Genomic DNA, 26,811 nt, shown 5'->3' with positions numbered 1-26,811 from the left:
CTCCACAAGACGTTTAATGACAGAACATTTTGAGCAAAAAAAGTTGCAAACATGGAAATATCATGTCAAAGTGCAATATTTCCCCAAATTCTTTACGCAGAACAGATCCTTCTGTTGCTTGCTGGCCAGCAGATGGCTACTGGTCACTTTATAAAGAACACAACCATCAGAGCAATATTAATATTAAAGTGTATGAAGCTTGTTTTTAAATGATTTTAAATCTTAAACTTTGTCATCCAAGTAACATTCAAACAAGAAGATCAAGGATTACTGTGTATTTCCAAAAGAGTCATTTGACTGCTCAGTGGAGATAGGATGAGAGGGAGGTGATGCTGCACTTTGTGATCTCAGAGTTCTGGTCCTGGTTCTTACGGATGCGGTAGAAGTGCTCAATGTAACTGGACCGCCCAAGAAGCTCCACAAAGTCCTCGTCGTGGGTGATGATCAGAAGTTGAAAGTTACGCTGGCGAGAGCGACTCTTGATGATTCTGGGGATAGCAAGCGAGAGCAGATAATAAATTATATAACGAGGGATGGGCACTGGAAACTAGCAATAGCTATAGAGATGGAGATACAAGAGGAGATTTGTTGCACAAATGTCTATGTTGTAGCGTCCCTCCCTATCCAAATAAACTAGATAAAAAAGAAAAAGAAAGAATATAGTTTATATTGTACTGGAACACATCACATCAGAACACCCTTTTGTATTTTTGTGTTGCTAATCTTTTTATCAGTCTCTCAGTTCATCCGGCCCTGAAGCCAACATATGGCTGGAGAAGTGGTTGAAGAGGCTTATACATTAGAGCCAGCATGTCGCACAGTCACTGTGTGTATTTTTGTACTGTTTTGGGAGAGAAAAGGTAGCTCAATCCTGTTGCCATCATGTGAATGAGTGTCCTGACAATTTTACAGGTAACTAGAATTCAAGCCTTTATGCCTCCTCTAACCAGTCAAGTTACAAGTCTGTCCAGACTCATATTTGCAGTTAAATCTATGAAAGAATTTAATAAACCGTATTGAAGGAAACCGATAGATTACATTGAACCGAAATTGTATTTTTACATGATTTCTCATGACAAGTAAATACAATGACATTAAAGTATTTTTCGGCAAAGCATGGATGCTTTACTCAAATCTTTACCCCACTAGCACAGAAAATCTATACAAACCAGATTTTAAGGTAAGTGTCACCAACTCATCTGACAAGTCTCACCTTGCCAGACCTTCCTCCACTGTGCGGCAAAGGAGGGTCTGGCTAGCCCACAAAGCATTCTGCAAAATAGCCTGTTGGAACAAGCGTACCTTCAAAAGTTATTTAAGTATGCAAATGAAAACTCAGATTGGGCAGATAGTTGAGCTAGCCCTGCAGAGATCTGAGGAGCAGTTGACCATAGTCCTCATAAAACCACCAGATTTTAAGATACCAACACAAAGTAATCCCAAGGCAATGGATATCCGGCCCGAATGAGTAAAATGTGGCGGAAGTTCCGTCAGCAACGGAGAAATGCTGGAAGTGGAGCGTTGTTGATATGGACGAATATCAGAACAAATGTCTCCCCTTTTATTCCTGAGTTATGGCGTTGAATAATAGCCAAAGTGTTTTTGCAGAACACTATGATGTCACAGTGAAGTTAACCTTTAACCTTTTGTACATGAACTATTATATAATTTATCCTATTAGACATTTGTATAACATGAATTTATAATAATGAGTAAGAATTCTTACAATTTTGGCCCAGATTGCCCTTTGTGAGGTCACAGTGACCTTGACCTTTGACACACAAAATCAAAGTTCATCAAATTCAAGTGAACGTCTTTGCTAAATGTGAAGAAATTCCCTCCAGGGCTTCCTGTGATATCACGTTTATAAGAATGGGACATACGGACGGACAAACGGACAAACTGAAAAAATAATGTGTCCGGCTACGACTATCTCCGGTACGGAGGCATAACAACATTAGTGAGAGTGAGAGTGTGAGTGCGAGTGTGTGTACTGACTCTACGAGGGCGTGTGCCAATGACTCGATGTTGTCTCGGTCCAAGTTGGTGGTGGGCTCATCCAGGGCCAGGATCCCACAGTTCAGGCAGAAGGTCTCTGCCAGCGCTAGACGGATGATCAGGGACGCCAACACCTAGAAACACATTGCCACGTTAGGGGGACAAATTCCACTTGTATACATCAGGATTCACTAGAAAATACTGCACCAATCCTATTTAATATATGGGCTCACTGAAAAAAAAAATCTTTTAACTGAACTTTTTTTCAGGCCAAGATGTAAGCTGTTCACGTTTACCTATACATATAGTACCCTAAATGCTACTGCGCCCTATTGGGTTTTATTGTACAACAAGTTGCAAACAAGAAAGTAAAGAGTATTACGAGTGTTTTCTTTTCCTGATGAACAAAACAATATTTCAGTACGATCCCACGACTAACCATTGCTGTTCTTTTCTACTGCCGCAATAATTTTGTAGAAAGGTTTTATCTTACACTATTTAATTATTTCAGGCCATAAAGTGTTTAAAGGGGAGATTTTTTCATTGTTAATATGAAATTCAATACCAAGTCAAATCTATAAAATCAAGTGTATAAGACTTCACTCTTTTTATTCAAGTGCTACTAATAATGAAACATAACCTTTTGGTGAAAGCTTTTTTTTAATTTAAATTCAAACTAAAAATGTTGTTACAATAACAATTAGACATGTTATAACAGAAAAATAAGTGCAGTAACACTTTTTTGAAAGCTAAGGTTTTGTGCTATAAATTAATGATATTTTATAGCAAAGTTATAAGTTGACTATTTCAATTGCATGATTATTTAATGTCAACATAGTCATAACCTAGTGTCGTTAAAAGTGAAACCAAGATAGGCTATAAGGCTGTAGTCATGGCACAAACATAATGGACCTTCTTACCCAACGGTTTGTGATAATGACAACTAGTCTGTTGCAAGATTGTATTATTAGTTTATGTTAACACACACAGTCAAAACCTTCCGTCGCGAATTGTAAAAGACTGTGGACATGTCTTAACAGATGGATAATAAATTGCATTTGGTACGGTTCATGGTGCATCGCTTTCCACATGTCAGTTGCGTTGATTAAAAACAATCATAAGCTACGACAGGTGGCTGTTCAAACCATAGGTGGCACCCAAAAGAATGACCTCCCTTGACTAGAGTTTGCGATAGTAACAAATGATATACATTAATGCACAGAAAGAACCTTGCTTACACTTCTAATCTTCCTCGCACATAGAGCTCAGTCAGTCATACCCCAAAGAGTTCAACAGATTGGCCTACCTTATAAACTGTCATTTTTGTCACTATAATCTTTAATTCCCTTTGTGCTAATACAGAAAATATTTTTCTAGTACCTTTTGACCAGCACTGCAGCGTCCTCTCATATCCAAAGCGGTGTCTCCTTTCACCATAACTACTCTGTAGTTGTAAACCCTCCGCCTGACTCCAGCAGATGAGTTTTCGTCCACATCAGACCTAATCTCCACGTACTCAATGTCTGGAGAAGGGGGCAAGAGGGAGTGATGAAACACAGAGAGAGGGAGGAATGAGGAAGATGAACTATGTATACCTTACATACAAATCATAGATGTAAAAGCAAAAATGCACCTTGACCCCTGTAGGTGCTGCGCCATAAGTCTCGGATAATCTTGTTGATCTCATCCATCTTCATGCTGTGGAATTTCATGATGGTTCTGAGGGGGGGGAATAAAGCTATAAACCCAATAGTAGACTAGATACTCTGCTGCCTTCCCGAAAGCCAGGCATCACATTAATAAAAATTTCTGTAATTGCGCCAGTGTTAGCCAATTGGCTATTTTTCAACTGTAGTCCTACCTAGCATGCATGCCTTTCATGGTGGGAAGAAACCTGAGCACCCGGAGGAAACCCACGCACACACGGGGAGAACATACAAACTCCACACAGAAAGGCCCAGAACGACCTGGGTTCGAACCAAGATTGCTGTGAGGCAACAGTGCAAACCACTTAGCCACCGTGCCTACCAGACATTGTTTTGTTGGACAACTCACTTCAGGTCTAATTTCATGCAGGGTATTCCAGATGAAAAGCGGAGCGTGCTGCTGGATCAGAGTACAGCGTTTCCTTTAGGATTCCTTTGGCAGTTGGGGCAGGTTTGTCCGAACAACAACCAATTTTTTTGAGGAACTATAGACCCAAAGTGGTGACGTTTTTGGTGGGGCTGCGTGTTTAATAGTCGGGGTGGGGGGTCTCAAAGGTAAACATCAGCAGAGCACATTGCAGTTTCCACACAAGCAATCCCAAGTTATTTGAACTCATACCGGTTAAAATGGATTTTATTTAATATAAATAAATACAATTTGCAACAGCACACTTCTTTAACTTACATTAAGCATCATGGTGGTTATCCATTTGAGTCAGATACATGTTGATATAAAAGATATGAAGGCTACCAACTATATGTTGCTTTCCGGCATACCAAGAAGCACGATTGTCAATCTGGAAAACTGACGAGAAACTCTGATGTGGTTTGAAAACACCAGAGTGATAACAGTATAACCAACTGTGCTTCTTCTGAAGCCCATATATGGTGGATAAATCAACATGCCATAAAGATACGAAGAAAAGTCAGAGGGAGTAGAGCAGAGCTTATCCGTCCATCTGACGTTGCAAATCTTGTGCACATTAATGCAGCTAATGCAACAGAAGGAAGCCATAGCTTATGACTTCCTTTTAAGGGTATTCAACTATACTTAATAACACAACATTACTTTGTCATGATCAGAAGAAGAGAGGTATTTTTTATTTGATTTATATATCATATTGCGGATATGGCCAATTAAACGATTTTCCCCTCTTTGGGTCTTTTTGTTATATTGTTTAAGAATATTGAATTTGGGTTAAAGAACATGTGCATCAATCATTCTCCCATCCATAGTGACTATTTGAAGTGAAGATTTCTTCCTAACATTCCAATTTAAGGTATGCGGGACAAAACCAACAGTCCTCGCTCTGTGCAAAAATATACTCCAAAAATGAAAGAATTGTTATAATTATTTTTAGAACTTAACAGGGCTTAAGTTCAGAGTTAATCAAATCAACTCGGTATCTTGCAAAGTTACAACCTTTTAAGTACAGAATTCTCTGCTTGTATTTCCATAGACAATGTTTCCTTGCTAAGCTGCAGTGTAGGGGTAGTTACACAAAGTGGGAATTTTGTACTAAAAAGACTTACTATGGATTATACTCACTTTTGCCCCAACTCAGCGTCATCTTACAAGACGCTGTGGTAGCCAACCAAATACACGCAAGCTTACATCACATTCCTGCTGGATTACTTTGTAATGTGAATGTCGTATTTCTACTGTTTACCTCACCAAAGATATAATAGTTGCTGCTCAGTGACCAGCAGAGCAGACTGTGGTGGCACCAGGCAGTGTTCAAGGACAAGTGTGCATGTGGGGTGAAAAAGAGAGCATTTGTCTATATGTTTTGTGGATGAATAAAGATTAAAATTTTAGTTTATACCTCGCAAATATGGGATGAAAACAAGAAGGGAGAAGTCATGTGTGTTATGTCAGGAAAGCATGTTACAAGAATTTATATTTTAAAGTTAGAGAAGTATACAGTGACTCTCCACCTGACTGTGACCCAATAACCTGGGAGCCTGCTTTAAGATGCTGTACAATAATACAACAGAGATTATACAGTATGTACTTCATTTCACAGCATTGTCTGCGGGATTCTGAACTATTATGCACACACAACTTGTTGCAAAGTGAGTGACATAGGGAGTTTCATATTGCATTTGTTCCGCTCCAAAATCAAAACATCTCACCATGAAACCATTTTCTGTGTATTCAGACAGAAACTGTGACCTGGATGTATGGTCTGCTGGAAGGCTGCTAAGTCTTGCTTTTAATCTTGATAACAGATACTGCGTCATTAATGCCTTAACCCACAGATATGGGTAAATTATGCGTCTGCTCTCTTGTCAAAGAGAATCTGAGTAAGCTCACACTTCCTTATTGAGGCTCACTCATGCCTTTCATCCTCAGTTAGTGTCTGTCAGACTTATCCATGTATCCAAGAACAGGAAAAACAGCGTGCCACCATGACTACACATATTGTTATTAAGAGCTGTGCCAAATACTACCTTTTGGGTATTAAAGCTTTTGTAGGAAGTATTCAAATGTAGACACAGCCTTGCCGTTTCGTCCAATGGATCCATTTTAGTTTAGTCAACTTTAACTTAAGTTGTGATGATGGACTTTTTTGACAACTTGGATGCCGACAGTTGCAGCCGAGTTTCTGGCCCTTGGTGTTGGTAACGTTAGTGATGAAGTGAGGCCAGCTGTAATATGTGATTTTCCGTATGTCTACCGAGTGCCACACCTAGCCCAACACACACCCACCCACACACCCTCCTTTACACCCTCACACACCACTGTGAATAATCAATTATAATTTATGTAGATGCATAAATGAATAATTACAATAATTAAAAAAAGAATGTAGTACTCAAATACTGATTAGACATTGGTCACCAGGGCAATGATCAAAGCTTTGAAGCGTGCGGGTCAGCCCTATTAGTTTCGGAAGGAATTACAGTATTTTCTTTGGAAAAGAATGACACTGAAAAGGTGTATTGAGCAAATGCCCCAATGCCTGATTCATGGCTTTAATTTGTAGTATTAATTTGTAGTAAGCAATTGTGAAATTAAAACTACTTCGATATAGTACAGACATACATCATTTTAGGATGTGCAATATTGTGCTTTGCTACCCTGCTGATAATTTTCCAATTATTTGCACATTTTTATCACAAAAATCAACAAAGCAAATGCAAACCTAATGCCACATTACAATGATGCCAGTGATAGTGACGAGGTCTCGTTTCTAGGAAACAATGTTTTTTTATTCTTGTAAGACTTGCAAAGCACAGCATTTTTTTCTTGGACCATTTCTGGTCAAAGGGTTTGTATACCCTATGTGACTATATGTTTTAATTAAAAATATATACATACAAAGAAAATGTTCCAACACTACCGCTACACATTTTGCAAACCCTTCAAAAATTTTGCACAACACTTTCTAGTAAATGATGATGCCATCAGATATAGTCCTGATCAATGACTACTGATGGTTCTGACTGCATTATATTTGTCCACCTACACAATGGAAAGTCAACTGCTGCAACACGCAATCCCTTTGCCACAAATGTCACTGCTTTGCTTGCTGCCAATGATTGTGATGTCCATTAATTAATAACTATGCTGAGTGCCTTTAGAATTTAAATGTATCATAGAATGAAAAAACAGGTGTTCATATACAAATTCTTATCAAAACCACTTACTGTACTGCAATAATCTAACAGCATGACTGGATCTTTGCAAATGGTTTATGTGGAGAAGTATTTGGCACTACATTTAACTAATTAAAGAGAAATCATAATGAATAATGTCCATACGTATTTATATTTGTTTGTTCAACATTTTTAAATCTTATTTTAGCTATATCACTCCGTCAGTAAAAGTAGTAGGGCTGAAGCAAAAAAAATCGCAGGCCTGTTTCTGTGGTCTAGACAGTGGTCTATAAACCAGATACGATTGTACATGTATGTAAGTACAGTATAGTGGTAAAATAGTAAAGTTGCCCAGTTTTCTATAACAAAATGAATCAATTTGGATCAAATCTATTAAATTATTCGTTAGTAGTACACTGGACATTGTGCAGTATATTCAACTGTATCATCGCACTTACAAGTGGCATTTGTATTCATTTGATCACAAATGCTGGCGAGTCATGTGTCAATATGTTTTGATATGCAACTTATGACATCCAATCGAGAAGGTAGCATTAAGATAGTGCTACTCCTGACCCTGTGCACTGCAGCTGACTGAGGTTACATTAGCTTCACACAGGACAGACAGACAGAAATGTTTATCTGTGGAACAATCTAGCTGAGACATTTCAAAAGCTCCCAGTGTTACTGCCTGGAAGAGTTACATAAGAACTGACATCACTGTACAAACTCAGTTTTTCCCACCATGAGGCAACTGATCTTTTAGCTAACAACCTAAAAACTTTGTGGTGAGTTTAACAGCCTAACTTTAAAGGGCCGGATGAGGAGGACACAGATGGAAGTCTCATAACAGGAAAACTACTAGAGATGGTTCAACAAAGGATGTGCTAAAGTTGACATTTTGTTGTGTTGTTGTTATTTATTATACATATATCATTGATTTGAGAGCTGCAGTTTGAGTTTATTAATACAAATGATTATTTAAAGATCTTTTATTGTTTTGTTAAGCATTCCCGCGATCGTCTTAAATTCTTTGTAAAACCTCTAGCCTTTTTACATGTGGTAACATTCGTCTCTGTGGTTTGACGCTGAAATCCTTTAATCAGATCGGTTTCAATATGTGTCATTGTATACGTACACATTCACTTTCCCAGGCTGAGTAAACCTCTTGACATTTGCTTCTACAGTACTCCACAGTACAACCTACTCTGATTGTTTTTTTGTTAAGATTATATTATTGTGATATTAATATAAAGGTATGTCATATGCAGGGGTTAATTCCAGGTTACAGTATAAAAAGTCTAGAAATAAATTGTCTTAGTAATTGTTTTCAGACAAAAAAATAGTTGATTGTAATTTACAACTTAAAGAAATGACACAACTAACACTACCACCTATGCTTCATTGCCACCCCTGGATTGAGTTAGGTGCCGAACTTTGTACTTTTTGGGGTAATCAAATTGTGTCAAATTTTGGTACTGCAAGTTTATCTTCCCTCTTTGCACGTTGACATAGATCAGGGCTCAGCTAGCTGAAACACACACACACACACACACACACACACACACACACACACACACACACACACACACACACACACACACACACACACACACACACACACACACACACACACACACACACACACACACACACACACACACACAGAGGGAATTTATGTTGACTTGGCAGTTTGTGTAAGTCGCATTGAGTCGCGGCCTTGCAAATAAAGTGGTTGCAAATGTAGTTACACTTTTCAAAACTCCAAGCAGATACCATTCGCTGCAATATAATATTAATGGCGAGGCGAAAGCAGTCGCAGCGCAGTTAACTTTAAACTTCCTCTGAGACACACAAGTACATCAGAGTTCTCTGTGCCCTTTTGACCGACTAAAGGGCTGGAGGTTGAGGCTCAACAGTGTTTTCTATGTCTGCCCTGGTGACCGACTGACTTGTGGGGCAAGGCAAACCAACTTTATTTCTATAACACATTTCAACAACAAGGCAATTCAAAACACTTTACATGAAAAGTAAAAATCAGTTTAAAAAGAGATGAACAATAACTGGTGGCTTAAATAGAATAAGGAACAAATGCAAAAATAAAAGTAAAATGCATTGTAAGAAGTAAATATTAGATTTGATAGGTTGTAAAGATGGGTTTGGGAGGAAGAGGGAGGGGTTTTATTTTGTATAGAGTGTAAAATTGTCTAACTAAATAACGAAATGTTCTGCAAAGTAAATAGGATAAATAGTTTTGAAATTATTTTTACACCTGAAATGCATTTTTGTTATTACAGAGGGAACGTATCAAATTCTTTTTTACTATTGGGTACCAGAACCAAATTTCAGGGGAAAATGTGAAAAGTACCCAACCCTATCCCTGATTTGTTAAACTTGAATTAAACTGAGAAATGCTTTTTGGCTAATAGCTATTATAAGTGTGTGTACATGTATGGGCAACACTTACTGATCAAGGGCCTTGTAGTAGAGATCCAGGTCTTTAATGACCAGCTCTGTTGTCCTCATTGTGATCATCTTGTTTTTGTAGCGCTCATCAGCTTTGTCATACTGATCTTCTCGCAGCTCTTTTCTGCAAGCAACCAATTTAAAAAGTGTTCAATTAATGGGACAAATCATATAATTAACAATATGCAGGTCCATCAGTTGTAATATATACCAGAGTAGCCGAACGGGCTGGACAGAAACCAGAAAAACACAGTCATTAATTATTTTCTCAGCACTAAAGGTGCACTGACATAGATCAGCCTTAGACACTAGATTGGTGTAATAATGAACATCTCATCTGAATTTGAATTTTTAAGCTCTGTGCTGTGTAAACCCAACAATAAATCTCACCTGTAATGCAGTATCTCCTCCTCGAAACCTTTTTGACGACCCAGTGCAATACTGCGGTTCTTCTTCAAATCTTCCAACTTGCGATCCACTTCACGACGTTCTCTGGACAGCCACAGAAAGCGATAAGGTGCAAAAAGTGTAATGACACCGACGCAAAAGAGAGTGGGGATGCCTTAAACAGTCTCTGTGAAGCTTGGTTCCCTTTTAGCACTCTATCAAATGTATTGATCTCACAGATGATTAATAAAGGTGTAGTGGTCTTACTGGCGTAGCTGCAAGACTTGCATGTTGCCCATGTCTTTCATTAGAGCCTCCCGCTTAGCCACAAGCTCCTTCAACTCCTCCATACGTTTCCTCAAGGTAAGGTTGTCTTGCAGCCAGCGCTCCTGGACCTAAGAAATATTAAAAAAGATTAAAAAAAGTAACTTAACTACTAACAAAAGTGTGGGGGAATGTCCCTACAGTGAACCACAGTGGATTAGCTGAGTTGAGGTTCAGAGTCAACACTGATGAAAGCCAGAAGCCAAAACATCTGTCTATCAATAGTTGTTTTAATTCTTCATATGTTGCTGGAGTTTGGACCTTTTAAGACAGATTTATTTTTCTATGCAACTTGTGAGTAAATTAAGTTGTGCCAGAATTCCAGACTCCAATTTGTGTTTTACAGGTACAGAACATACGGCACCGTTTCCACTGGTCTACTGCCAAACAGATGCAAACCTGGAAGCAACATCCACAGCTTAAGTTAATAACTAACTTATTGGCAACAACCAGTACAATGGGCAAACTTTCAAATGTCTTTAAAAAGTAACAGAAAAGAGAACTTAAGATGAGAATGATTACAATAACGACTAAACAGGCTGTACCTTTTGAGTGTCTATGTCCTGACGAATGTTTCCCATCTCCTTGTTTATCTTCTCCTTACACTTCTCAGCCTCATGGAGCTGAGTGTTGGTTTCTTGAAGCTCAGACTCCTTTTGCTGCAACAGCAACAACAGAAATTGTCAATAAAGTTGTTTCCTTCAATATATTTATCATCCAACACATTAAGAGTCTAGCTTCTACGGTGAACATCAAAGAAAAGAATGACAAAAGCTATTCAAAGAAAAAGGAAAGCTGGTGTTTCCGAGTAAATGAAGACTGCATACTGTATGTTTACCTTTTCTGATAACCATGTGTATGTAATGTCCATCCCAAAATGCCCCCTAGAGGGATCAGAGACACACATGTTATCAAGTACTATACTGGCAAACATGCTACCTCTTTGTATTCTTCTTTGCTGTCTTCAACGTATTTGGTGATGTCTCTTTCCAAGGTGCTGATCGCCTTCACTTTCTCTTTAATGGCATTGATCTGTCAGAGGCAAAGGGTTAGAATAGTGACTAGATTAGATTTAATTATATGCAGCAGCAGAAGTTTAAAACTGTTTTTAGTCCGTCCTTACCATTTTTGTGTTGCCTAATGTGTTGTAAAAACACTTGTAAAATAATTTTGTCCCACTGTTGAATATGAATGTTTCAATAATAAATATAGGAAAGAAGCATATAAAAAGGCCCATTGTTGGCACTTTCTGTTCAACAGAGGGAGTTACACAAACAGACTAAAGAGATACAATGGAGGGGTGGATATAATCTACCTTCTCTATTTCCATGTGTGAAACAACAGTTTGTTGCTGAATTTATGCTACAGTTTAGGTTTCACTACAGAGAAAGATTACAGTAAAGGGGAGACATGAGAATGTGTCCACCTTCTCCTGCCCCTCTTCCTGTCTCTGCCTCTTGCGCTCCACCAACTCCAGCTTCTCTTGTTGCAGCTTCTCCAGAGTAGCAGCCAAAGGGGACAGCTGTTCCTTCGCCTCCTGGTTGGACACAAAGTGAGACGAAAAGTGAAAACATAGCTAGAAAAATATAAATGAAGCATACAATAACATTTCAAACAGACACAGATTAAATAAAAGAAAAGTCAAAAGGTATACACCACAAAATGATATGTACTGTGTAATTGTACATGGAAGTAGAACTTACCTGCTGAACATGACTTTAATGCAGGCCATGCACAGTAATAATAGGCAAATTATACTGCATTAAAAGAAATGGGTGTGTATGGAACAGAAATATGCAAGCTGTCAGACAAAACATGACGTGCAAAATGTGCATTGTACTCTCATAAGAGGGTGAACTTGAACTTCCAACAATAAAAAGTGTAAACACCACCAACAATCTCGTGTCCTGCATATTTTTTTGAGCGCTAGTAACAAGTGCCTCTACCTCAACATTTTAAAAGAAGTAGCTAAAATAAACAAACACAAAGAAACATACCCTGATATCCCTGGTTAAGGCCTGGATTTCAGCAGTGAACTCGACACACTGCTCCTCCAGCTGCTGCTGTTTCTGCATATCACTGCTCAGCTGGAGTTTCTCTGCTCTGGTCTCATTCACAGAACCTTTCAATATCTGAATCTGATCCTGCTGGTCCTGGATCAGCTTACGCTTCAGCTCCATCTTGCTGGAGGCTGCAGGGTCACAAAAAGTTACAAGCAAACAAAAGACAAATATGCAAAAGAATTGCTTCAACTCCATTCCCCTTTCCATGTCATTCCTTTGATTGATTACCTATTCAAAGCAAGCTTCACGTCTCTGAAAGTTGAGATTCATACTGTACTCACGTGGCAAACAAACTGATTTTGGCTCAGAAACTACAAAAAACACAATTCTCCAAATTTTTAACAGACATCTAAAAGAATGTCAGTGTCTTTTGACTTTAAGATGCATATATTGTTGAGATATTTAGACTATTTTTGAAGTAGGACTTACACTCAGTTGCCAGTTTATTAGGTACACCTAGCTAACTCTAATTCAGTCTAATACATCAGCCCTGCAATAAATCCTACCTAAAGGAACCATTTCAGGAGGCTGCAGTTTGTGGTGCTGGTGAACTGCACTGTATTATACACAGACATGTTTCTGTCATTGATATATACATGAAGTGGCCAACTGTGACAATAGAAACACTTGCAGATACGATGTACTACCTCCTATAAGTTTAGAAAAGAAAATGAAGATAAGTGTTAAAAATTTTAACCCAAATTGCCAGTTGTAAAGTCTTTAAGAGCAAATAAAGAGATTATAATAAATATATTTTGTGTGTTCAGCTTCATTCTTACTTCAAAGTTTGGTTATGATAATCAAGTTAAAGTGGACTCTGTAATGCATCTTAAGCTGATACATTTGGCACCAAATTTCAGCAATTAAAGTAAAGATGAGAAAAATAAAAATGGTGGCAGAACTACAACATAAGACCCAGACAGAATAAAAATGGCATTTCGGCTATGGCTGCATTCTATCATCTTACTGGTATCTAGCTTGTGCTGAGTTTCTTGTTTCTCCTGACTGACTTGCTGGACTGTTCTGGTCAGGTCTACTCCCTGGAGTTTGGCTGCCTGCTGAGCCAATTTCCTCTCCAACTCTTTAAGGTCCATCTTGAAAGAAATAAAAAAACAGGAATGTGAAGAAAGGCAAGGGAAAAGAGGGGTGGATATATTTTTACAGAAATAAGCAATGTCTTAAAGTAATTTTTCAAATTCAAATGCCAGTTTTTTTTTGTAACTTTCATATCAGAGAAATAGAGACAATGACAGGAAAAGGAAAGAGTTTAGTATCTGGAGAACGTAGGGAAGAACTATGGCGGAAACATTATAAGTGTACAAGAGAGGCAAGACAGGGCCAGGAACTGGTCAGAATGTCCAGAATGAGAAAGTGACAGAGGTGGCCGAAGAGTGAGACAGATAGAAGGATGGTACCAGGTATCTGTCCATTAGAGAGATGTCTTGCAGACAAGCCTTGGCTGTTTCCTCCTCTGACATCAGGGTAGCAAGCAGAGCTTCCTGCTCCTCCACGTCCCCCTTTAGCCTCTCGATTTCTCTGTTCACAGTCTGCAGGCGGTTTCTCAACTCAGGCAACTCCTTTTCTTGAAACTGTACAATGGACTGCCTGGGAAGCAAGAAAGAAAATAGAAAAATAATTTGAGCAGAGAATAGAATGTATGTTACATTTATTTAGATACGGTCATCCGGCATTCTTTCTTTTTGGACTGCCTGCTGTTTTTAAGGGGAACTGTTTTCTCCAAAACTTCCTGGGGATGGAAGAAATTATGCCCATTTCCTTGATGTCGATGAGTTACACCACAAACTCCAACACACACACCAAGATAATTTTGAAAATTGTCTAGGGTATGATGTCCTGAGGGTCCGCCTAACCTGAGAAGCTAAGAGAAGGCCTAATTAACGACCCAATAAATAAAACATTTCAGATTAAGTTTTCATAATTGTTTGTTTGGATAAGTTTCCAATAAATGCATATAATCCATTATCTTACTTGGTTTTTCAGATAAATAGTACAGTCGTGGCCAGAGGTTTTGAGAATGACACAAGGATTGGATTTCACAGTTATCTCATTCCGTGTTTGTAGATATTTTTGTCAGATGTTACTACAGTATACTGAAGTATAATCATAAGCATTTCATAAGAGCCAAAGGCTTTTATTGACAATTACATTCAGTTTTTGCCAAGAGTCAATATTTGCAGTGTTGACCCTTCTTTTTCAAGACCTCTGCAGTTCGCCTTGGCATGATGTCCGTTAACTTTTGGGCCACATCCTGACTCATGGCCGTCGAGTCTTGCATAATCAATTCTCAAAGTTTGTCAGAATTTGTGGGTTTTTGTTTATTCGCCCGCCTCTTGAAGATTGACCACAAGTTCTCAATAAGATTAAGGTCTGGGGAGTTTCCTGGCCATGGACCCAAAATGTTGATGTTTTGTTCCCCGAGCCACTTGGTTAACACTGTGGCCTTATGGCTAGGTGCTCCATCATGCTGGAAAAGCCATTGTTGGTCTCCAAACTGTTTTTGAATGGTTGGGAGAAGTTGCTCTTGCAGGATGTTTTGTACCATTCTTTATTCATGGCTGTGTTTTTAGACAACATTGTGAGTGTGCCCACTTCCTTGGCTGATAAGCAACCCCACACATGAATGGTCTCAGGACGCTTTACTGTTGGCATGACACAGGACTTATGATAGCGCTCACCCTGTCTTCTCCGGACAAGCTTTTTTTCCGCATGCCCCAAACAATCAGGAAGGGGATTCATCTGAGAAAGTGACTTTGCCCCAGTCCTCAGAAGTCCAATCCCGGTCCCTTTTGCTGAATAATAATCTATCCCTGATGTTTTTCCTGGAAAGAAAAATCTTCGCCTCACTGTGTGTGCAGATGCATTCACACCTGCCTGCTGCCTTTCCTGAGCAAGCTCTGCATTGGGGGTGCCCTAATCCCGCAGCTGAATAGACTTTAGGAGACGGTCCTGGCGCTTGCCGGACTTTCTTCGAAGCCCTGAAGCCTTCTTCACAACAACTGAACCTCTCACCTTGAAGTTCTTGATGGTTGATAAATGGTTGATTTAGGTGCAATCTTACTAGCAGCAATGTCTTTGCCTGTGAAGCCATTTTTGTGCAAAGCAATGATGAGAGCAGGTGTTTCTTTGCAGGTAACCATGGTTAACAGAGGAAGAACAATAATTTCACGCACCACCCTCCTTTAAAAGCTTCCGGTCTGTTATTTTAACTCAACCAGCATGACAGAGTGATCTCAAGCCTGGTCCTCATCAACACTCTCACTTGTACTAACAAAACAATCACTGGCATGATGTCAGCTGGTCTGGGCTAAAATGCAGTGTAAATGTTTTTTAACATTAAGTTCATTTTTATTGAAAGGAAGGACTTCGCAATTAATTGCAGTTGATCTGATCACTCTACATAACATTCTGGAGTACATGCAAATTGCCATCATAAAAATTAAGACAGCCGACTTTGTAAAAATTACTATTTGTAATAACTGTAAATAAGTTAACTAAACCACCTCAATCTGCTGATGGAAGCCACAAGATGGAAATCAGACAAATCAAGTGGATCTTGTGGTAAGACTCTTGTTTCTTTTATTGCATGTTTAATTTGAGTTTACTAGACCCCAGAACCAGTACCCATTCCCCAAAAATATGATTTGGTGGCAGGCATTTTGGGAGAGGTTGATTAATTAAACCCTTAGTGTCTGCATGTATGCTTTGTACTTCAACAGAGGGATTCTGCTTAGGTCATCAAAGACAGTGGGGAGAACCAGATAACAATCATGAGAATCTGGCTCCATCTAGTGGGGTACATGTCATAAAACCTGTGTTTTTTCTTAAACAAATGGATAAAAATGCAAGAAGAAGTCCACTTATATAAAAACACAAATTACAATTGATCTAAAGCAATAAACTTCATAAACATTTTCCATACTTTTTGTATTCTACCTTTTTAATAGCTTTCACACCGCTGACACGGGTTGGGCTAGGGTTGTCAGATCAAGAGCAACCCTTCTTTTGGAAATTCAAACCAAGCCATACAACATGGGTCTATCCCCAGTCACAACATATCAGCGAGCATTTGTGTCAACCCGGGAACATTGCATAACTATTACCTAAAGTGCTAAAAGTGGGCAGGGCTTTCCACTTCATATTCAGTAAACAGCTAACACCACATACTCCAGTCCAGCTGTTTACCAGCAGAACTAATGTTTTGTAGCTACATGAATTTGTCATTGTACAGTAGGGTAAGATTGTGATTACGTTCTAAAGTGCAAATAGCCATCAAACACTGGATGATTATGTGCAGACTGATTTCTCCTCTTCTGCATATTTATTGCGGCAGCTGGAGAGGGAGGTAGGTTACTCTAGTATTGGTTTATGACCATTTTAAGGCAAGAGGAGAACATTCCTCTGTTTGATTTCATTAAAAGCAAAGTTGGGCCTTGCTGTTGGCTTCATGACTCATTTTTTCTAAAAGAGACAAAGAAGATAGAGAGAGTCACGCTCCCGCAGCAGCTGCATTGAACTGAAGGCTGTACCTTGGGTGCCGAGAGACTTAAACAAAACCTATTTTCAATATGTTTATGTTCTAACTGGTTTTTACAGGCAACACCTGCCTGTAAAAACTCTGCCACCGCTCTGCAAGAGGCAAACTAGTGAACATCCGGGCACTAACTGTCGGCAGACTTTTCGTAAATGAAAGCTCAGCTGTTGTTGAAGCTGCCTGTGAAAATCTTAGTGTTATACAGGCTATGGTGAAAACCCAGGATAAAGCTAGGGCAATGAAAGGCTTTCATGGTGTTCACAAAAAAACGACAGAAGTACTTGTCTGAATAATAAAAATTAAGACAGAGTTCAAATCCTGTGAACTTTCTTTGCTGACACTGTTCGACTTTATTGAAGCATGCTGACGTTTTTAGTTTCAGCCCTATTTGAGTAGTTTAAGTACATTAACATATTTCCCGAGCATACTGTACACTTGCTGCACTACTACACAACCTTTGCATCCCAACAGCCAGATTTCTGCATACCTGACAGGTCTGAGAGCCATCATCTCATCTCTTTTCTTCTCCTTCCTCTTCAGGTCCTGCTCTGTGTTTTTTAGCTTGTCTGGCACCAGGCGTAGTTTGGACTGCATGTCACTGATAACTTCTTGCAGATCAGATTCTGAGGGGAAGGTCCGCTGGCACACAGGGCAGCAGGGCTCTCTCTCCTCCGTCAGCTGGCTGATGAACTGGGTGTACACCGCAGTAGCTCCGGCTAGCATGGCTTTAAAAACACAGGTGGAGGAAGAGAGAACAAATGTATCAATTAACGATCTGCCACTCATACTATGTCTGTTCACAGTAGAGTAATCTGCTCCTTGGTTGTTTTACTCCAGTCAATGCTACCAACTGATCAGTGCTGACAATACTAAAACTACATTCAATACAAGGCCATTACAAGGTTAAAATGAAATCCATTTACTGTCTGTATCTTCCTAGTTGTCAGGTGTAGTGTCACATTAATGTAGCTAACATCAAATGGCAAGCATTGCATTATGGTATGTTGAGTAAATCGTTGGACATGTTATGGACATTATGTTTTTCGTTCCATTCTGGGAATTCGTGTGGCCAATATATAATACATACATTTTACACTTAAAACGAAGAAGCTCAAATACAATGGTGATAAACATGGTACAAAAAGTGGCATCATGGTATTGGTTTTTGAGAGAGCCGCTGATTTTTGGAGGCGCTTACACTCAAAGTTTTAGTCTGTGACAAAGTGAAGGTTTTAAATAAATTCATCCATGACGAGGTTAGGAGCATTACAGGGCAACCCTAACCCTCTCAAATCAGCACAGCAACAATGCGCAGATTCAGGATTTTTCTCGGATTCGTCAATTCAGATAGTGATGTCCCATCATCTACTGGCGCAGCAAGGAGGGCTCTGACTAAGTTAGAGGTTTCACCGTTTTTTTACAATCCAAACGACATCTCATCTTTATTAAGGCCTTCTCCAGATCTAGACTACTGTTTGTGTCTATGCTAAGAAGCTGCTTCTAAATTCTATTTCGGAGCATTCACATCTTTGTTTGGAAATCTTCTCCAGATCTTCTCGCAGTTTGCCCAGGTCCTGCTCCAGATCCTGACTGCCACACACATTGAAGAATTTCTCTTCGTCGATGACTAGCTGCTGCTCCTTCTTCCGTACTTCAGCAGCAATGTGACTTTTATTCTGCTCACTTGATGCCAGGTCCTTACTGATAATTATTAAAGTCATAACAAAACACTAGTCAGTGCCGCAGAAAGGGATGTTTTTTTCACATTTTCTATTGTTATATGTGAGCTTTAATGTAGATAAATCTTACTAACTTGAGTTTGGCGAGTTTGTCCCTGGTGTTGTTGATTTCCTTAGACTTGGCATAGAGCCAGTCCTCCAGCTCTCTCTTGTTGGGAAAGTGGCCCAGCAATAACACCAGATCCTCACTGTGACGAGACTTGATCTTACGAACCTGCTCCTCCTTCTCTGTCTGGAGGAAGGAAAGATGAAGGGGGATAGGACAGATGACAAAAAGATGGCAGGAGCAGGTGAGGAACAAGAGGAAAGATATAGAGGGGAATATTTTCTAACATTTTAATAGGCCAACGGGAAAAGAATGTTCCACACCAGTTGCCTTCCAGTGAACTTCGGTTAAAAGTTACCTTGTCCTTTTTCAGCATGTCCACCTGAGTGCGTGCAGTAGTGTGTGTGTTCAGCATCCCCATCTCTTGGTCGAGCTGTCTCTGTGCTTGGTCAAGTTCTGCCTTTTCTCTCTGGAGCTCAATGACCTCGGCTTTCAGCTCCTCCACGTTTGAGCTCTGAACTGCACTCTGAAGCTCACGCTCCTAAATGAAAGACAGACAGACAGACAGACAGACGGCACTTAAGGATAACTGTATGCTGTGTGTTCTATGTTGCAATTTACAAAGAATACAGTGGGTTATAAGAATATTGTTTGAAAAATATTTTCTATTAAAAAAATACATAAAATATGAATGGAGGGAACTTCATACACATGATTGTTCATTAATGCTCCCAAGAAGAAATGCATGTAACACAGTTGACTCAAGAAAACCTTATCATTGCCACTGTATGCATACTCACCACTTTAGTCAGTTCATTCTCCAGTTCTTGCAGTCGGCTAGACGAACCCTCCAGCCTCTGCAGCTCTGCCCTGATGTTTCTTAGTTCTTGCTGCTTCTTCCCCTGCAGGTCTCTCTTCAACTCCACGGTTCTCTCCAAGCCTGTCTTCTTATCCCTCATTTCATCAATGGACTGCTGTTTCTGCTGCTCCTTTTCCTGCAGGTCCACCTGAAAGGACAGAATCATATGAGGAATCAGGCATTATGATTATAAGTAGCAGATTTGTTTACACAACATCATGTCTGTGGTATACAACAGCATTTACAGCATGGAGAGAAGAAAGTGCTGTGATTTCAGTTTTTTTCCTCCAGAAATTAAACAGAGTATTTCTTACCATAACCTGACTGGCTGTCTCTTTTTCCTGCTCCAGTCTCTGTGTGACATGACGATGAAAGCTATCAAGCTGAAGAGTGGTGAAGGGTGGTCGGTCGTAACCCTCCATCTCCAGATAGGAAGCCAAAGAGCGAACCTGAGAAAGATAAATGAGAGTACTTACATTAAAAAAGTAAAAATTATATATATTCTTTATTTTGTAATACATGTTTAACATTTGGTTTAATATTTAGGCAAAGCCCATGCACTGAATCAAAACAATGGTGGCACTCTTTTTACATTTTGAAAGTCATTTTCAACATATTACTAGCCACCAACAGCTTTTGTGTTTTTGTATAAGCAAGAATACATAGTCTTTAGTAGTTCAGTTACTGTACATGATTAGAAAAATGAAGAGACCAATATTTAAACAGACATTCTGGCCGTGTGTGAGGGAGCTTCACTTGCTACGATTGTTAATCAGCAACTTGTGTCTGAAGTTAAGTGCATTCAAACTTCATGAAAACAAGAGCTTCATGTTGTCAAAAACGTATGTGCCGTTCCAAACGGCACGTACATGTGTGTGGTGTGTTCAGAGATGCAGTACATGTGCATAGATTTGTTCAATTTTTGTGTAGTGTTCATTCATCGATTTTTCTCTCTCACCTGAGTGTCGCGGTTCTTGATGTTTTGAGTGTGGCGGTCAGCTTCTAGCTGAAGACGACCTGGGAAAAGAGAAGGCGATTTCAGCAGCTCATTTAGTCTTCAGGAGAAATCTCTCTATATCCAAATTTCTGTCCATCCTTCCTTGTACCAATCACAGATATTGATTTTGAGTATTACAAGTCCTCCTTAGAGTTGTTTCTAGGATCAATTCTGCGATTCTGCCAAGGCACTCAAGGGTGTATGCTATCCAATAATACTGAACCAAAAAGAGATTAAGAGTAGAATACATTCAATTATACATGAAATTAGGGGCGTAAGGAGTCCCAAAAAGTTCATTCAAAACTCTATTTTGAACTAAGTTTTTAAAAGTTTAGTTGGTTACCCCAGTACAAAGAGTGGTACATGTGTGCACAGGTGTGTGTACCTTGTTCTACCAGCAGATCGGCCTTGACTCTGTTGAGTCTTTGACACTCCCGACCAGCTCTCTCCAGCTCCTTCTGGCAGTCTGTCAGCCTCCGCTCCTTCTCCCTCACCGTCCTCTGGTGGTTCTGGTAAATATCCTGCAGCTGGTCGTCTGAACCCTGGAACACCTGCCACATACACAGTCCACTGGCTTAGAGTGGCTCTGAAGCCCATTGAGTACAGCTCAGCAAACTGTCAGGGTCAAAGGTTTGCCTCCACTGGTGCCCTCCATGATAAGAAAAGATGTGCATCAGTGGATGTTACGACTGGGGTCGTATTTGTTGTGGCGCTGTGTGTGTGTGTATGTGTGTGTGTGTGTGCGCGCATGTCCTATGTTTTTCTTCCTATGTAAATAGGCTGTGCCGTTGCTCGGTGCTGATTGGTGGGGTCCGCTGAGTCCTATTTGTGATTGGCGGCAGCTTCGCACCACCGTCCATATAAAGGAGCAAGATGGCGACCGTCGGAGAGAGACAGAGGGAAGCCAGCAGGCCGTCTGCATTTCTCCTCGCCTCCCAACCTGCCACACTTTGAATCTTTACTTGTGTATAGTTCAGTTCCTAATTGTATGGGTGGACCTTTCATTGTGTTTAGTTTTCTCCTGTTTTGTTTAGTTAGGAAGGTAAGTCATTGTTATTCTTTTGGGCCTATATGGTTTGTTAGGTTATCTTATCTTACTTTCAAGACAGGGTTGTTTTTGTTTGTTGTGTTAATAGTAAGCCACCCTACAGTTTAGTTATTTTTGTTTCTTTGTTTACTTCACCTTTATGTTGAACACATATAAATGACTGTGTCCAATAAAAGTATTGGGACCTACAGACATGTTTTGTGGCTGCTTGGGGGACGGGGAGAATGGGGCAAGTTAAACAGTTTTATGTTGCGTCCTAGGCACCCCTAGACTGGGACGTAACAGTAGATCTTTAAAATGATCTAGATAAAAGACAGCATATACCTGCTTTAGGTGTAACAATGCCTGCATCCAATAGGAGCACTAGGCTACATTGTTACTACATTACATCTAGTGCATCTACAAGCAAACAAGCAAGTCTTGGTAGCCAAATGGTTACAGCAGGTCCATTCCAGCAGGGGACCTTTTTTGCATGTCGTGCCTTTGCAACAGAAAGCAAGTATTGACTGTGGTCATAACTCTGACAAAACACAACATGTTTATTCTTTACACAAAGCACGTTAAATTTCCAACAAAGTAATGTTATCCCACTCACAAAAAACATGCATTCACACATACACAAATTGGCTGTTCTGTTGCCGACGATTTCACGCTCTCAAACCATAACAGACACAAACACAACTAAAGAACCCCAAACAGATGGGAAAAAGAGCCCCTGTAAGGCAGAGGAGCAGAAACATCCAACAGTTGTAAATGACATTCATATAAATCCAGCCTGATATTACAGACTTTATTACAACAACCTCATTTACCATCTGCAGTCTCTGTTAGTTTCCCATTTAGGTTCATACTTACAGAGCGGAGTCTGGAGTATTATAAAGAAGGTGCATCTTTGTTCATGCATTTGATTAACAAACATCTTGTCAGGTTTCCCAAAACATTTTAGCCAATGTATTGTCGCTACAATTAGTGGTAACGGCAGAGGGAGAGCAGTGATTTCTGTTTCTCATTCCTATACAAGCTCTCCATCAAATGATTTATTTTTTCATTTTTACATCGTAAAACATAAAAGAATCATGTTTTTTTTTACGTGTGTACAAATCACATATTTCTGTTACCTGTTCCATCGTTCCCTCCAGCTCCTTGTTGTCCTCCTCCATCTGTTTCTTCCTGCTGTCTAAAGCCTTGATGTCGTTGTCCAGCTTCATCACTTTCCCCAGTTTCGTGTCAATATCTGTAAGACGATTCTGAAAAGTATTATTAAGTGTTCGTTAATAACTTAATAGACACTGCGTTTATAATTCAGACAAGCTTACACCTCTACACAAACAATGACTATCCTGCGCTTATGGTGTGTTTAGCTTAAATTCATTTCAGCTGCTGGGGTCTGACAAAATGCTTTTACCTCTCCTTTTAAGACATACAGATCTTTAACAAAACTAGGTTCTTTCAGAGTGATTCCAAATATCTAGTGCTGAAACTCGTATGTGTAACATTTGTTTCTTGACTAAAATTTTTGTAATTTATTGCCACAATCAAATGTATAAAAATGCTTGTTAGTTCAAATACAATATATTTGTTCAATGAAAACATTACCCCCCATATTATGACAGTAACAATTCTATTTCAGTTTTTTTCGATATGCAGAATATGCCTTATTTTAAGACTCTCCTTAAAAAACATGGGAGCAAAACAGCTTGCTTTCTTGTCAGACACAGTCATACAAATTTAGTTAAGCAAGTGACACGACTGAAAATTCACAAACTATAAAATACAGTGTTCATACAGTGAATTGATTAGATAAATACAAGTGGTCTATTGATTTATCACTGCATCTCTTAATGTGTATCATAAAAAGAAACATTGCTTTCACAACTTTAAATTAAAAATTCCAGAGTAAGCCTAATCTTGTAATCTTACAATGATAAAAATAGAAAATCTGGGCAAACTAATAATACAATGTTAGAAAGCTTACTAAATCAATTTTGCATTTGGTAAACTGGTAAAACTTGGGACCAACATATGACCAACCGCTATCTGTTGTAGATTTTTCTTGACGTTACTCTGTCCTCTGTGACTGTCTCCATCTAGAAACTAAGCTGCGCGGTGGAGGGAACAACTCTGACTGGCATATGATCAGGCAGTGGTTTTTAGAACGGTAGATTGGCTTCGCAAAAAAAAACAGAGCGTTCATTGAACGGAATAATGCATTTAAAATATCGCTGGATCATGTAAACTTGATCTTGGGAAGGCAAAATTATAATAAAAATTTGATTAATTCTGCAGCCCTAACTGCACATCAACAACAAACCTCCAGTGGATCAATCTGGCTCTCTATCTGCTGGATGCTGTCTCTAGAAGCCATCAGCTGAGCCTCCTTGGTGGCCACGGTCTCTCTAATTTGCTGGGCTTTCTCCTTGTTTTGCTTCAGGTAGCGCAGCTCCACCTGACACTCTTTGACTGTGTGAGTCTGTTTGAGACGCAGCTGACGCATCGTCTCCAGAGCTTTGATATACCTGGGAGAAACACACAAAAAACAGTACTACAGAGTCTTCCCATCTAACAGCAATATCTGAATGACATATGCAGGTGAATATCTTTGCTTTGCTTTGAAAGAATTCAGATAATGTGAGGCTTTGTGTAAAAATGAAACGGACCAAAATGTAAGAATAAGTGGTCTTTACTTGGTTGCAGCGAAGATGGAGTCAAACTTGTCTTTGAGTGCTTTGCCCTCGCTAAGTGGCCAGTTAGACTCTTCTTGGTGACAAAAGATGACATGATTCAGCACAGGCTTGGACACACCCAGTGAAGAAATCATTTCCCGATCCAGTTCGCCACACTTCGACGACAAGCTCACCTTCTCACCGTCTCTAGATGAATGATGACGGAAGTCACATGTAAAGAAAGCAATTCATTAATATGAGTCCAGAAAAATACACATATATGTTTTAATGATAGACAGAAAATGAGTAAATACACTAGTGACTGTGGCTTACTTTATTCTGGTAATGACCTGCTCCAAGCTTTTGAAAGAGTAGTTCTTTGCCTTCTGAGTGCAGGACATAGATCGATGAATAGTCACTTTCTCTCCATTGACGTCAGAGAATAAGAGTCTTATCTGTGCTCTCACATCCGTCTCATGGGCATCCTGGAATTCACAAAACATGAATTCACTTTAACAAAGATAGCAGATAACCGTAAAAGATCAGAAAGTGTAATCTGGACTTCAAATGTTTGGATGGCAAGGTAGATTTAAACAATTGAATTCATCAAATATTTTTTTTTCTTATATCATTTTTAATGGTATATTAATGCTTGAGACTACACAGTAGTGTGAGAAGCGTGCAAATGTTGTAAACAGAGAGTTTGAACTGGTGGAAACTGTAACATCCTTGCATAGTTTGCAGAAAAGTACAAGAGAATGATCTCACCTTCGGATCATGAACAAATGCCCCTCCTTTAGATCCAGGTGGAAGTTCTCCTGCTGTTGCATACCTAAGGCACTCAATAATAGTCTGGTAACAGAAAAGAAAAATGTTATGTTGTACAAGAATTAAATCACGAGAGCTGCGGTCATCATTTTGAAATATTTTTTTCAGCTTTCACTGTGGCCACTTGCAAAACATGAAAAAAAGCACCAGTCACTTGTTCTTTCTCTACAGGTCCTGCTTCACAGTCAATCTTTGCTCTCATCAAAACATGTTCTTATACCGTTTTCCCTGCACCGTTGGGTCCAACCAGCACAGTCAGTGGAGTGAAGAACGAGATGACTTGTTTATCTTTATCCTCAATCCCAAAGCTCCTCACCCCTAGGATGCTCATCTTGTCTATCTTTGACATTGTTGCTTTCTCTGAGAGAGAGAGAGAGAGAGAGAGAGAGAGAGAGAGAGAGAGAGAGAGAGAGAGAGAGAGAGAGAGAGAGAGAGAGAGAGAGAGAGAGAGAGAGAGAGAGAGATGGTAAACACCTGAATTAAAATCAGCAGCAGTGATGAAAACAGGCCAGGCCTAGCCAAAGCATTTCACTGGGACATCAACTGACAAGCGTATGCTACAAAGTAAGAACACAGACTTCTAATTCACAATGCACACATAAAAAATCCATCTGCAGCTACACTGATGAACAGGTTTATCACAATCACCAGTGGTATCACTCGATCAGCAGACTGTGGCATTTGATTTTGAAGTTGCTGCGGGTCTGCAATTACAGCTAATTAATTAATTTAATCTTCCCAAAACTGGCCATAAAATATCACACAAATAACGTTATATAACAAGATCTGTTCTGACGGACACACCAACTGAGGTTTATAGGCAATAAGCTCTATAGCACGTGGGAATAATCTACTGTACTACTGTATCTGGCTGTGGATTTACATGCAATCCTATTACATTTACCTTATATATTATGTTGTTTTTTTCGTGAACTGCACACAATATGTTGAGAACATAGACAATCTACCTGATTACAAGCTAAATGTGAAGAATATCTAACGTATAGTATAATACAAAGTTGATTTACGTTGACGTCACTGGTCTTCACTATTACAAACAGTTTCGAACTTCCCTGTAAATTAAAGACTACATCTAGAAAAACTCCGATTTATCGAGTTAATGTTTTTAGAAAAGGGATTTTGATGTTTAACAAGCTAACGTTACCTATTAATGTGTTGAGGAGATTGGGTTAAATCATACAGTTTATGGTTTGAATGTGTCTGTTACCTGATGTCTGGGAAGTTTACGTTACACATGGCTAACGTTACCTGCCAATTAAGCTAGCAGGCTAGCTAACATCGTCGTTACGTAGCGTTAAGTTTGGTTATGTGCTACCAGAGACGTTGCAATATGTGACAGGTAGTTATTCACTGTCCAACACGTCGTTGTTCTGCGCAGAATGACAGTAGTAGTATTCTCAAGTGGCATGATATGAATTATACTCACAGTCTTGTTGTGGTTCACATGTGAAAGTACAGTTTTCGCGCTGTAGGGAATGTGACGTGGAAGGCGGACTTCTGACAACTTCCGG

At 39.4% G+C, this 26,811-nt stretch overlaps 1 protein-coding gene across 1 annotated transcript; it reads right to left on the bottom strand.

Moving 5' to 3' along the window:
* On the bottom strand, positions 1–26,811 carry rad50 (RAD50 homolog, double strand break repair protein). The gene is made up of 28 exons (XM_034890903.1): positions 26,727–26,811; positions 25,500–25,637; positions 25,220–25,303; positions 24,785–24,936; positions 24,473–24,658; positions 24,100–24,304; positions 22,907–23,035; positions 21,126–21,291; positions 20,702–20,760; positions 20,058–20,192; positions 19,685–19,891; positions 19,243–19,425; positions 18,913–19,070; positions 18,625–18,800; positions 17,587–17,824; positions 13,963–14,152; positions 13,515–13,641; positions 12,482–12,675; positions 11,911–12,021; positions 11,424–11,516; positions 11,030–11,143; positions 10,428–10,555; positions 10,164–10,265; positions 9,775–9,897; positions 3,632–3,717; positions 3,379–3,521; positions 1,999–2,132; positions 1–488 (listed from the first exon to the last, which is right to left on the bottom strand). The coding sequence occupies exons 2-28, from the start codon at positions 25,626–25,628 to the stop codon at positions 302–304; spliced, it is 3,939 nt and encodes a 1,312-aa protein (XP_034746794.1). The 5' UTR covers positions 25,629–25,637; positions 26,727–26,811; the 3' UTR covers positions 1–301.

Source organism: Etheostoma cragini, chromosome 13 (genome assembly GCF_013103735.1).
Source record: "Etheostoma cragini isolate CJK2018 chromosome 13, CSU_Ecrag_1.0, whole genome shotgun sequence".
NCBI classification, from domain to species: Eukaryota; Metazoa; Chordata; class Actinopteri; order Perciformes; family Percidae; genus Etheostoma; species Etheostoma cragini.
Note: the sequence above shows the minus strand (reverse complement) of the source record. Positions and strands in the feature narration are given on the sequence as shown.

Bases quoted from the DNA above. Each gene is read 5' to 3' on its own strand.
- rad50 (XM_034890903.1), bottom strand. From the start codon at position 25,628: ATGTCAAAGATAGACAAGATGAGCATCCTAGGGGTGAGGAGCTTTGGG. The intron at 24,659-24,784 runs GTAAGCCACAGT...TCATTCATCTAG, and splicing joins CAGGTCATTACCAGAATAAA to AGACGGTGAGAAGGTGAGCT. The intron at 13,642-13,962 runs GTACCATCCTTC...ATTTCTTTCAAG, and splicing joins CTCTAATGGACAGATACCTG to ATGGACCTTAAAGAGTTGGA.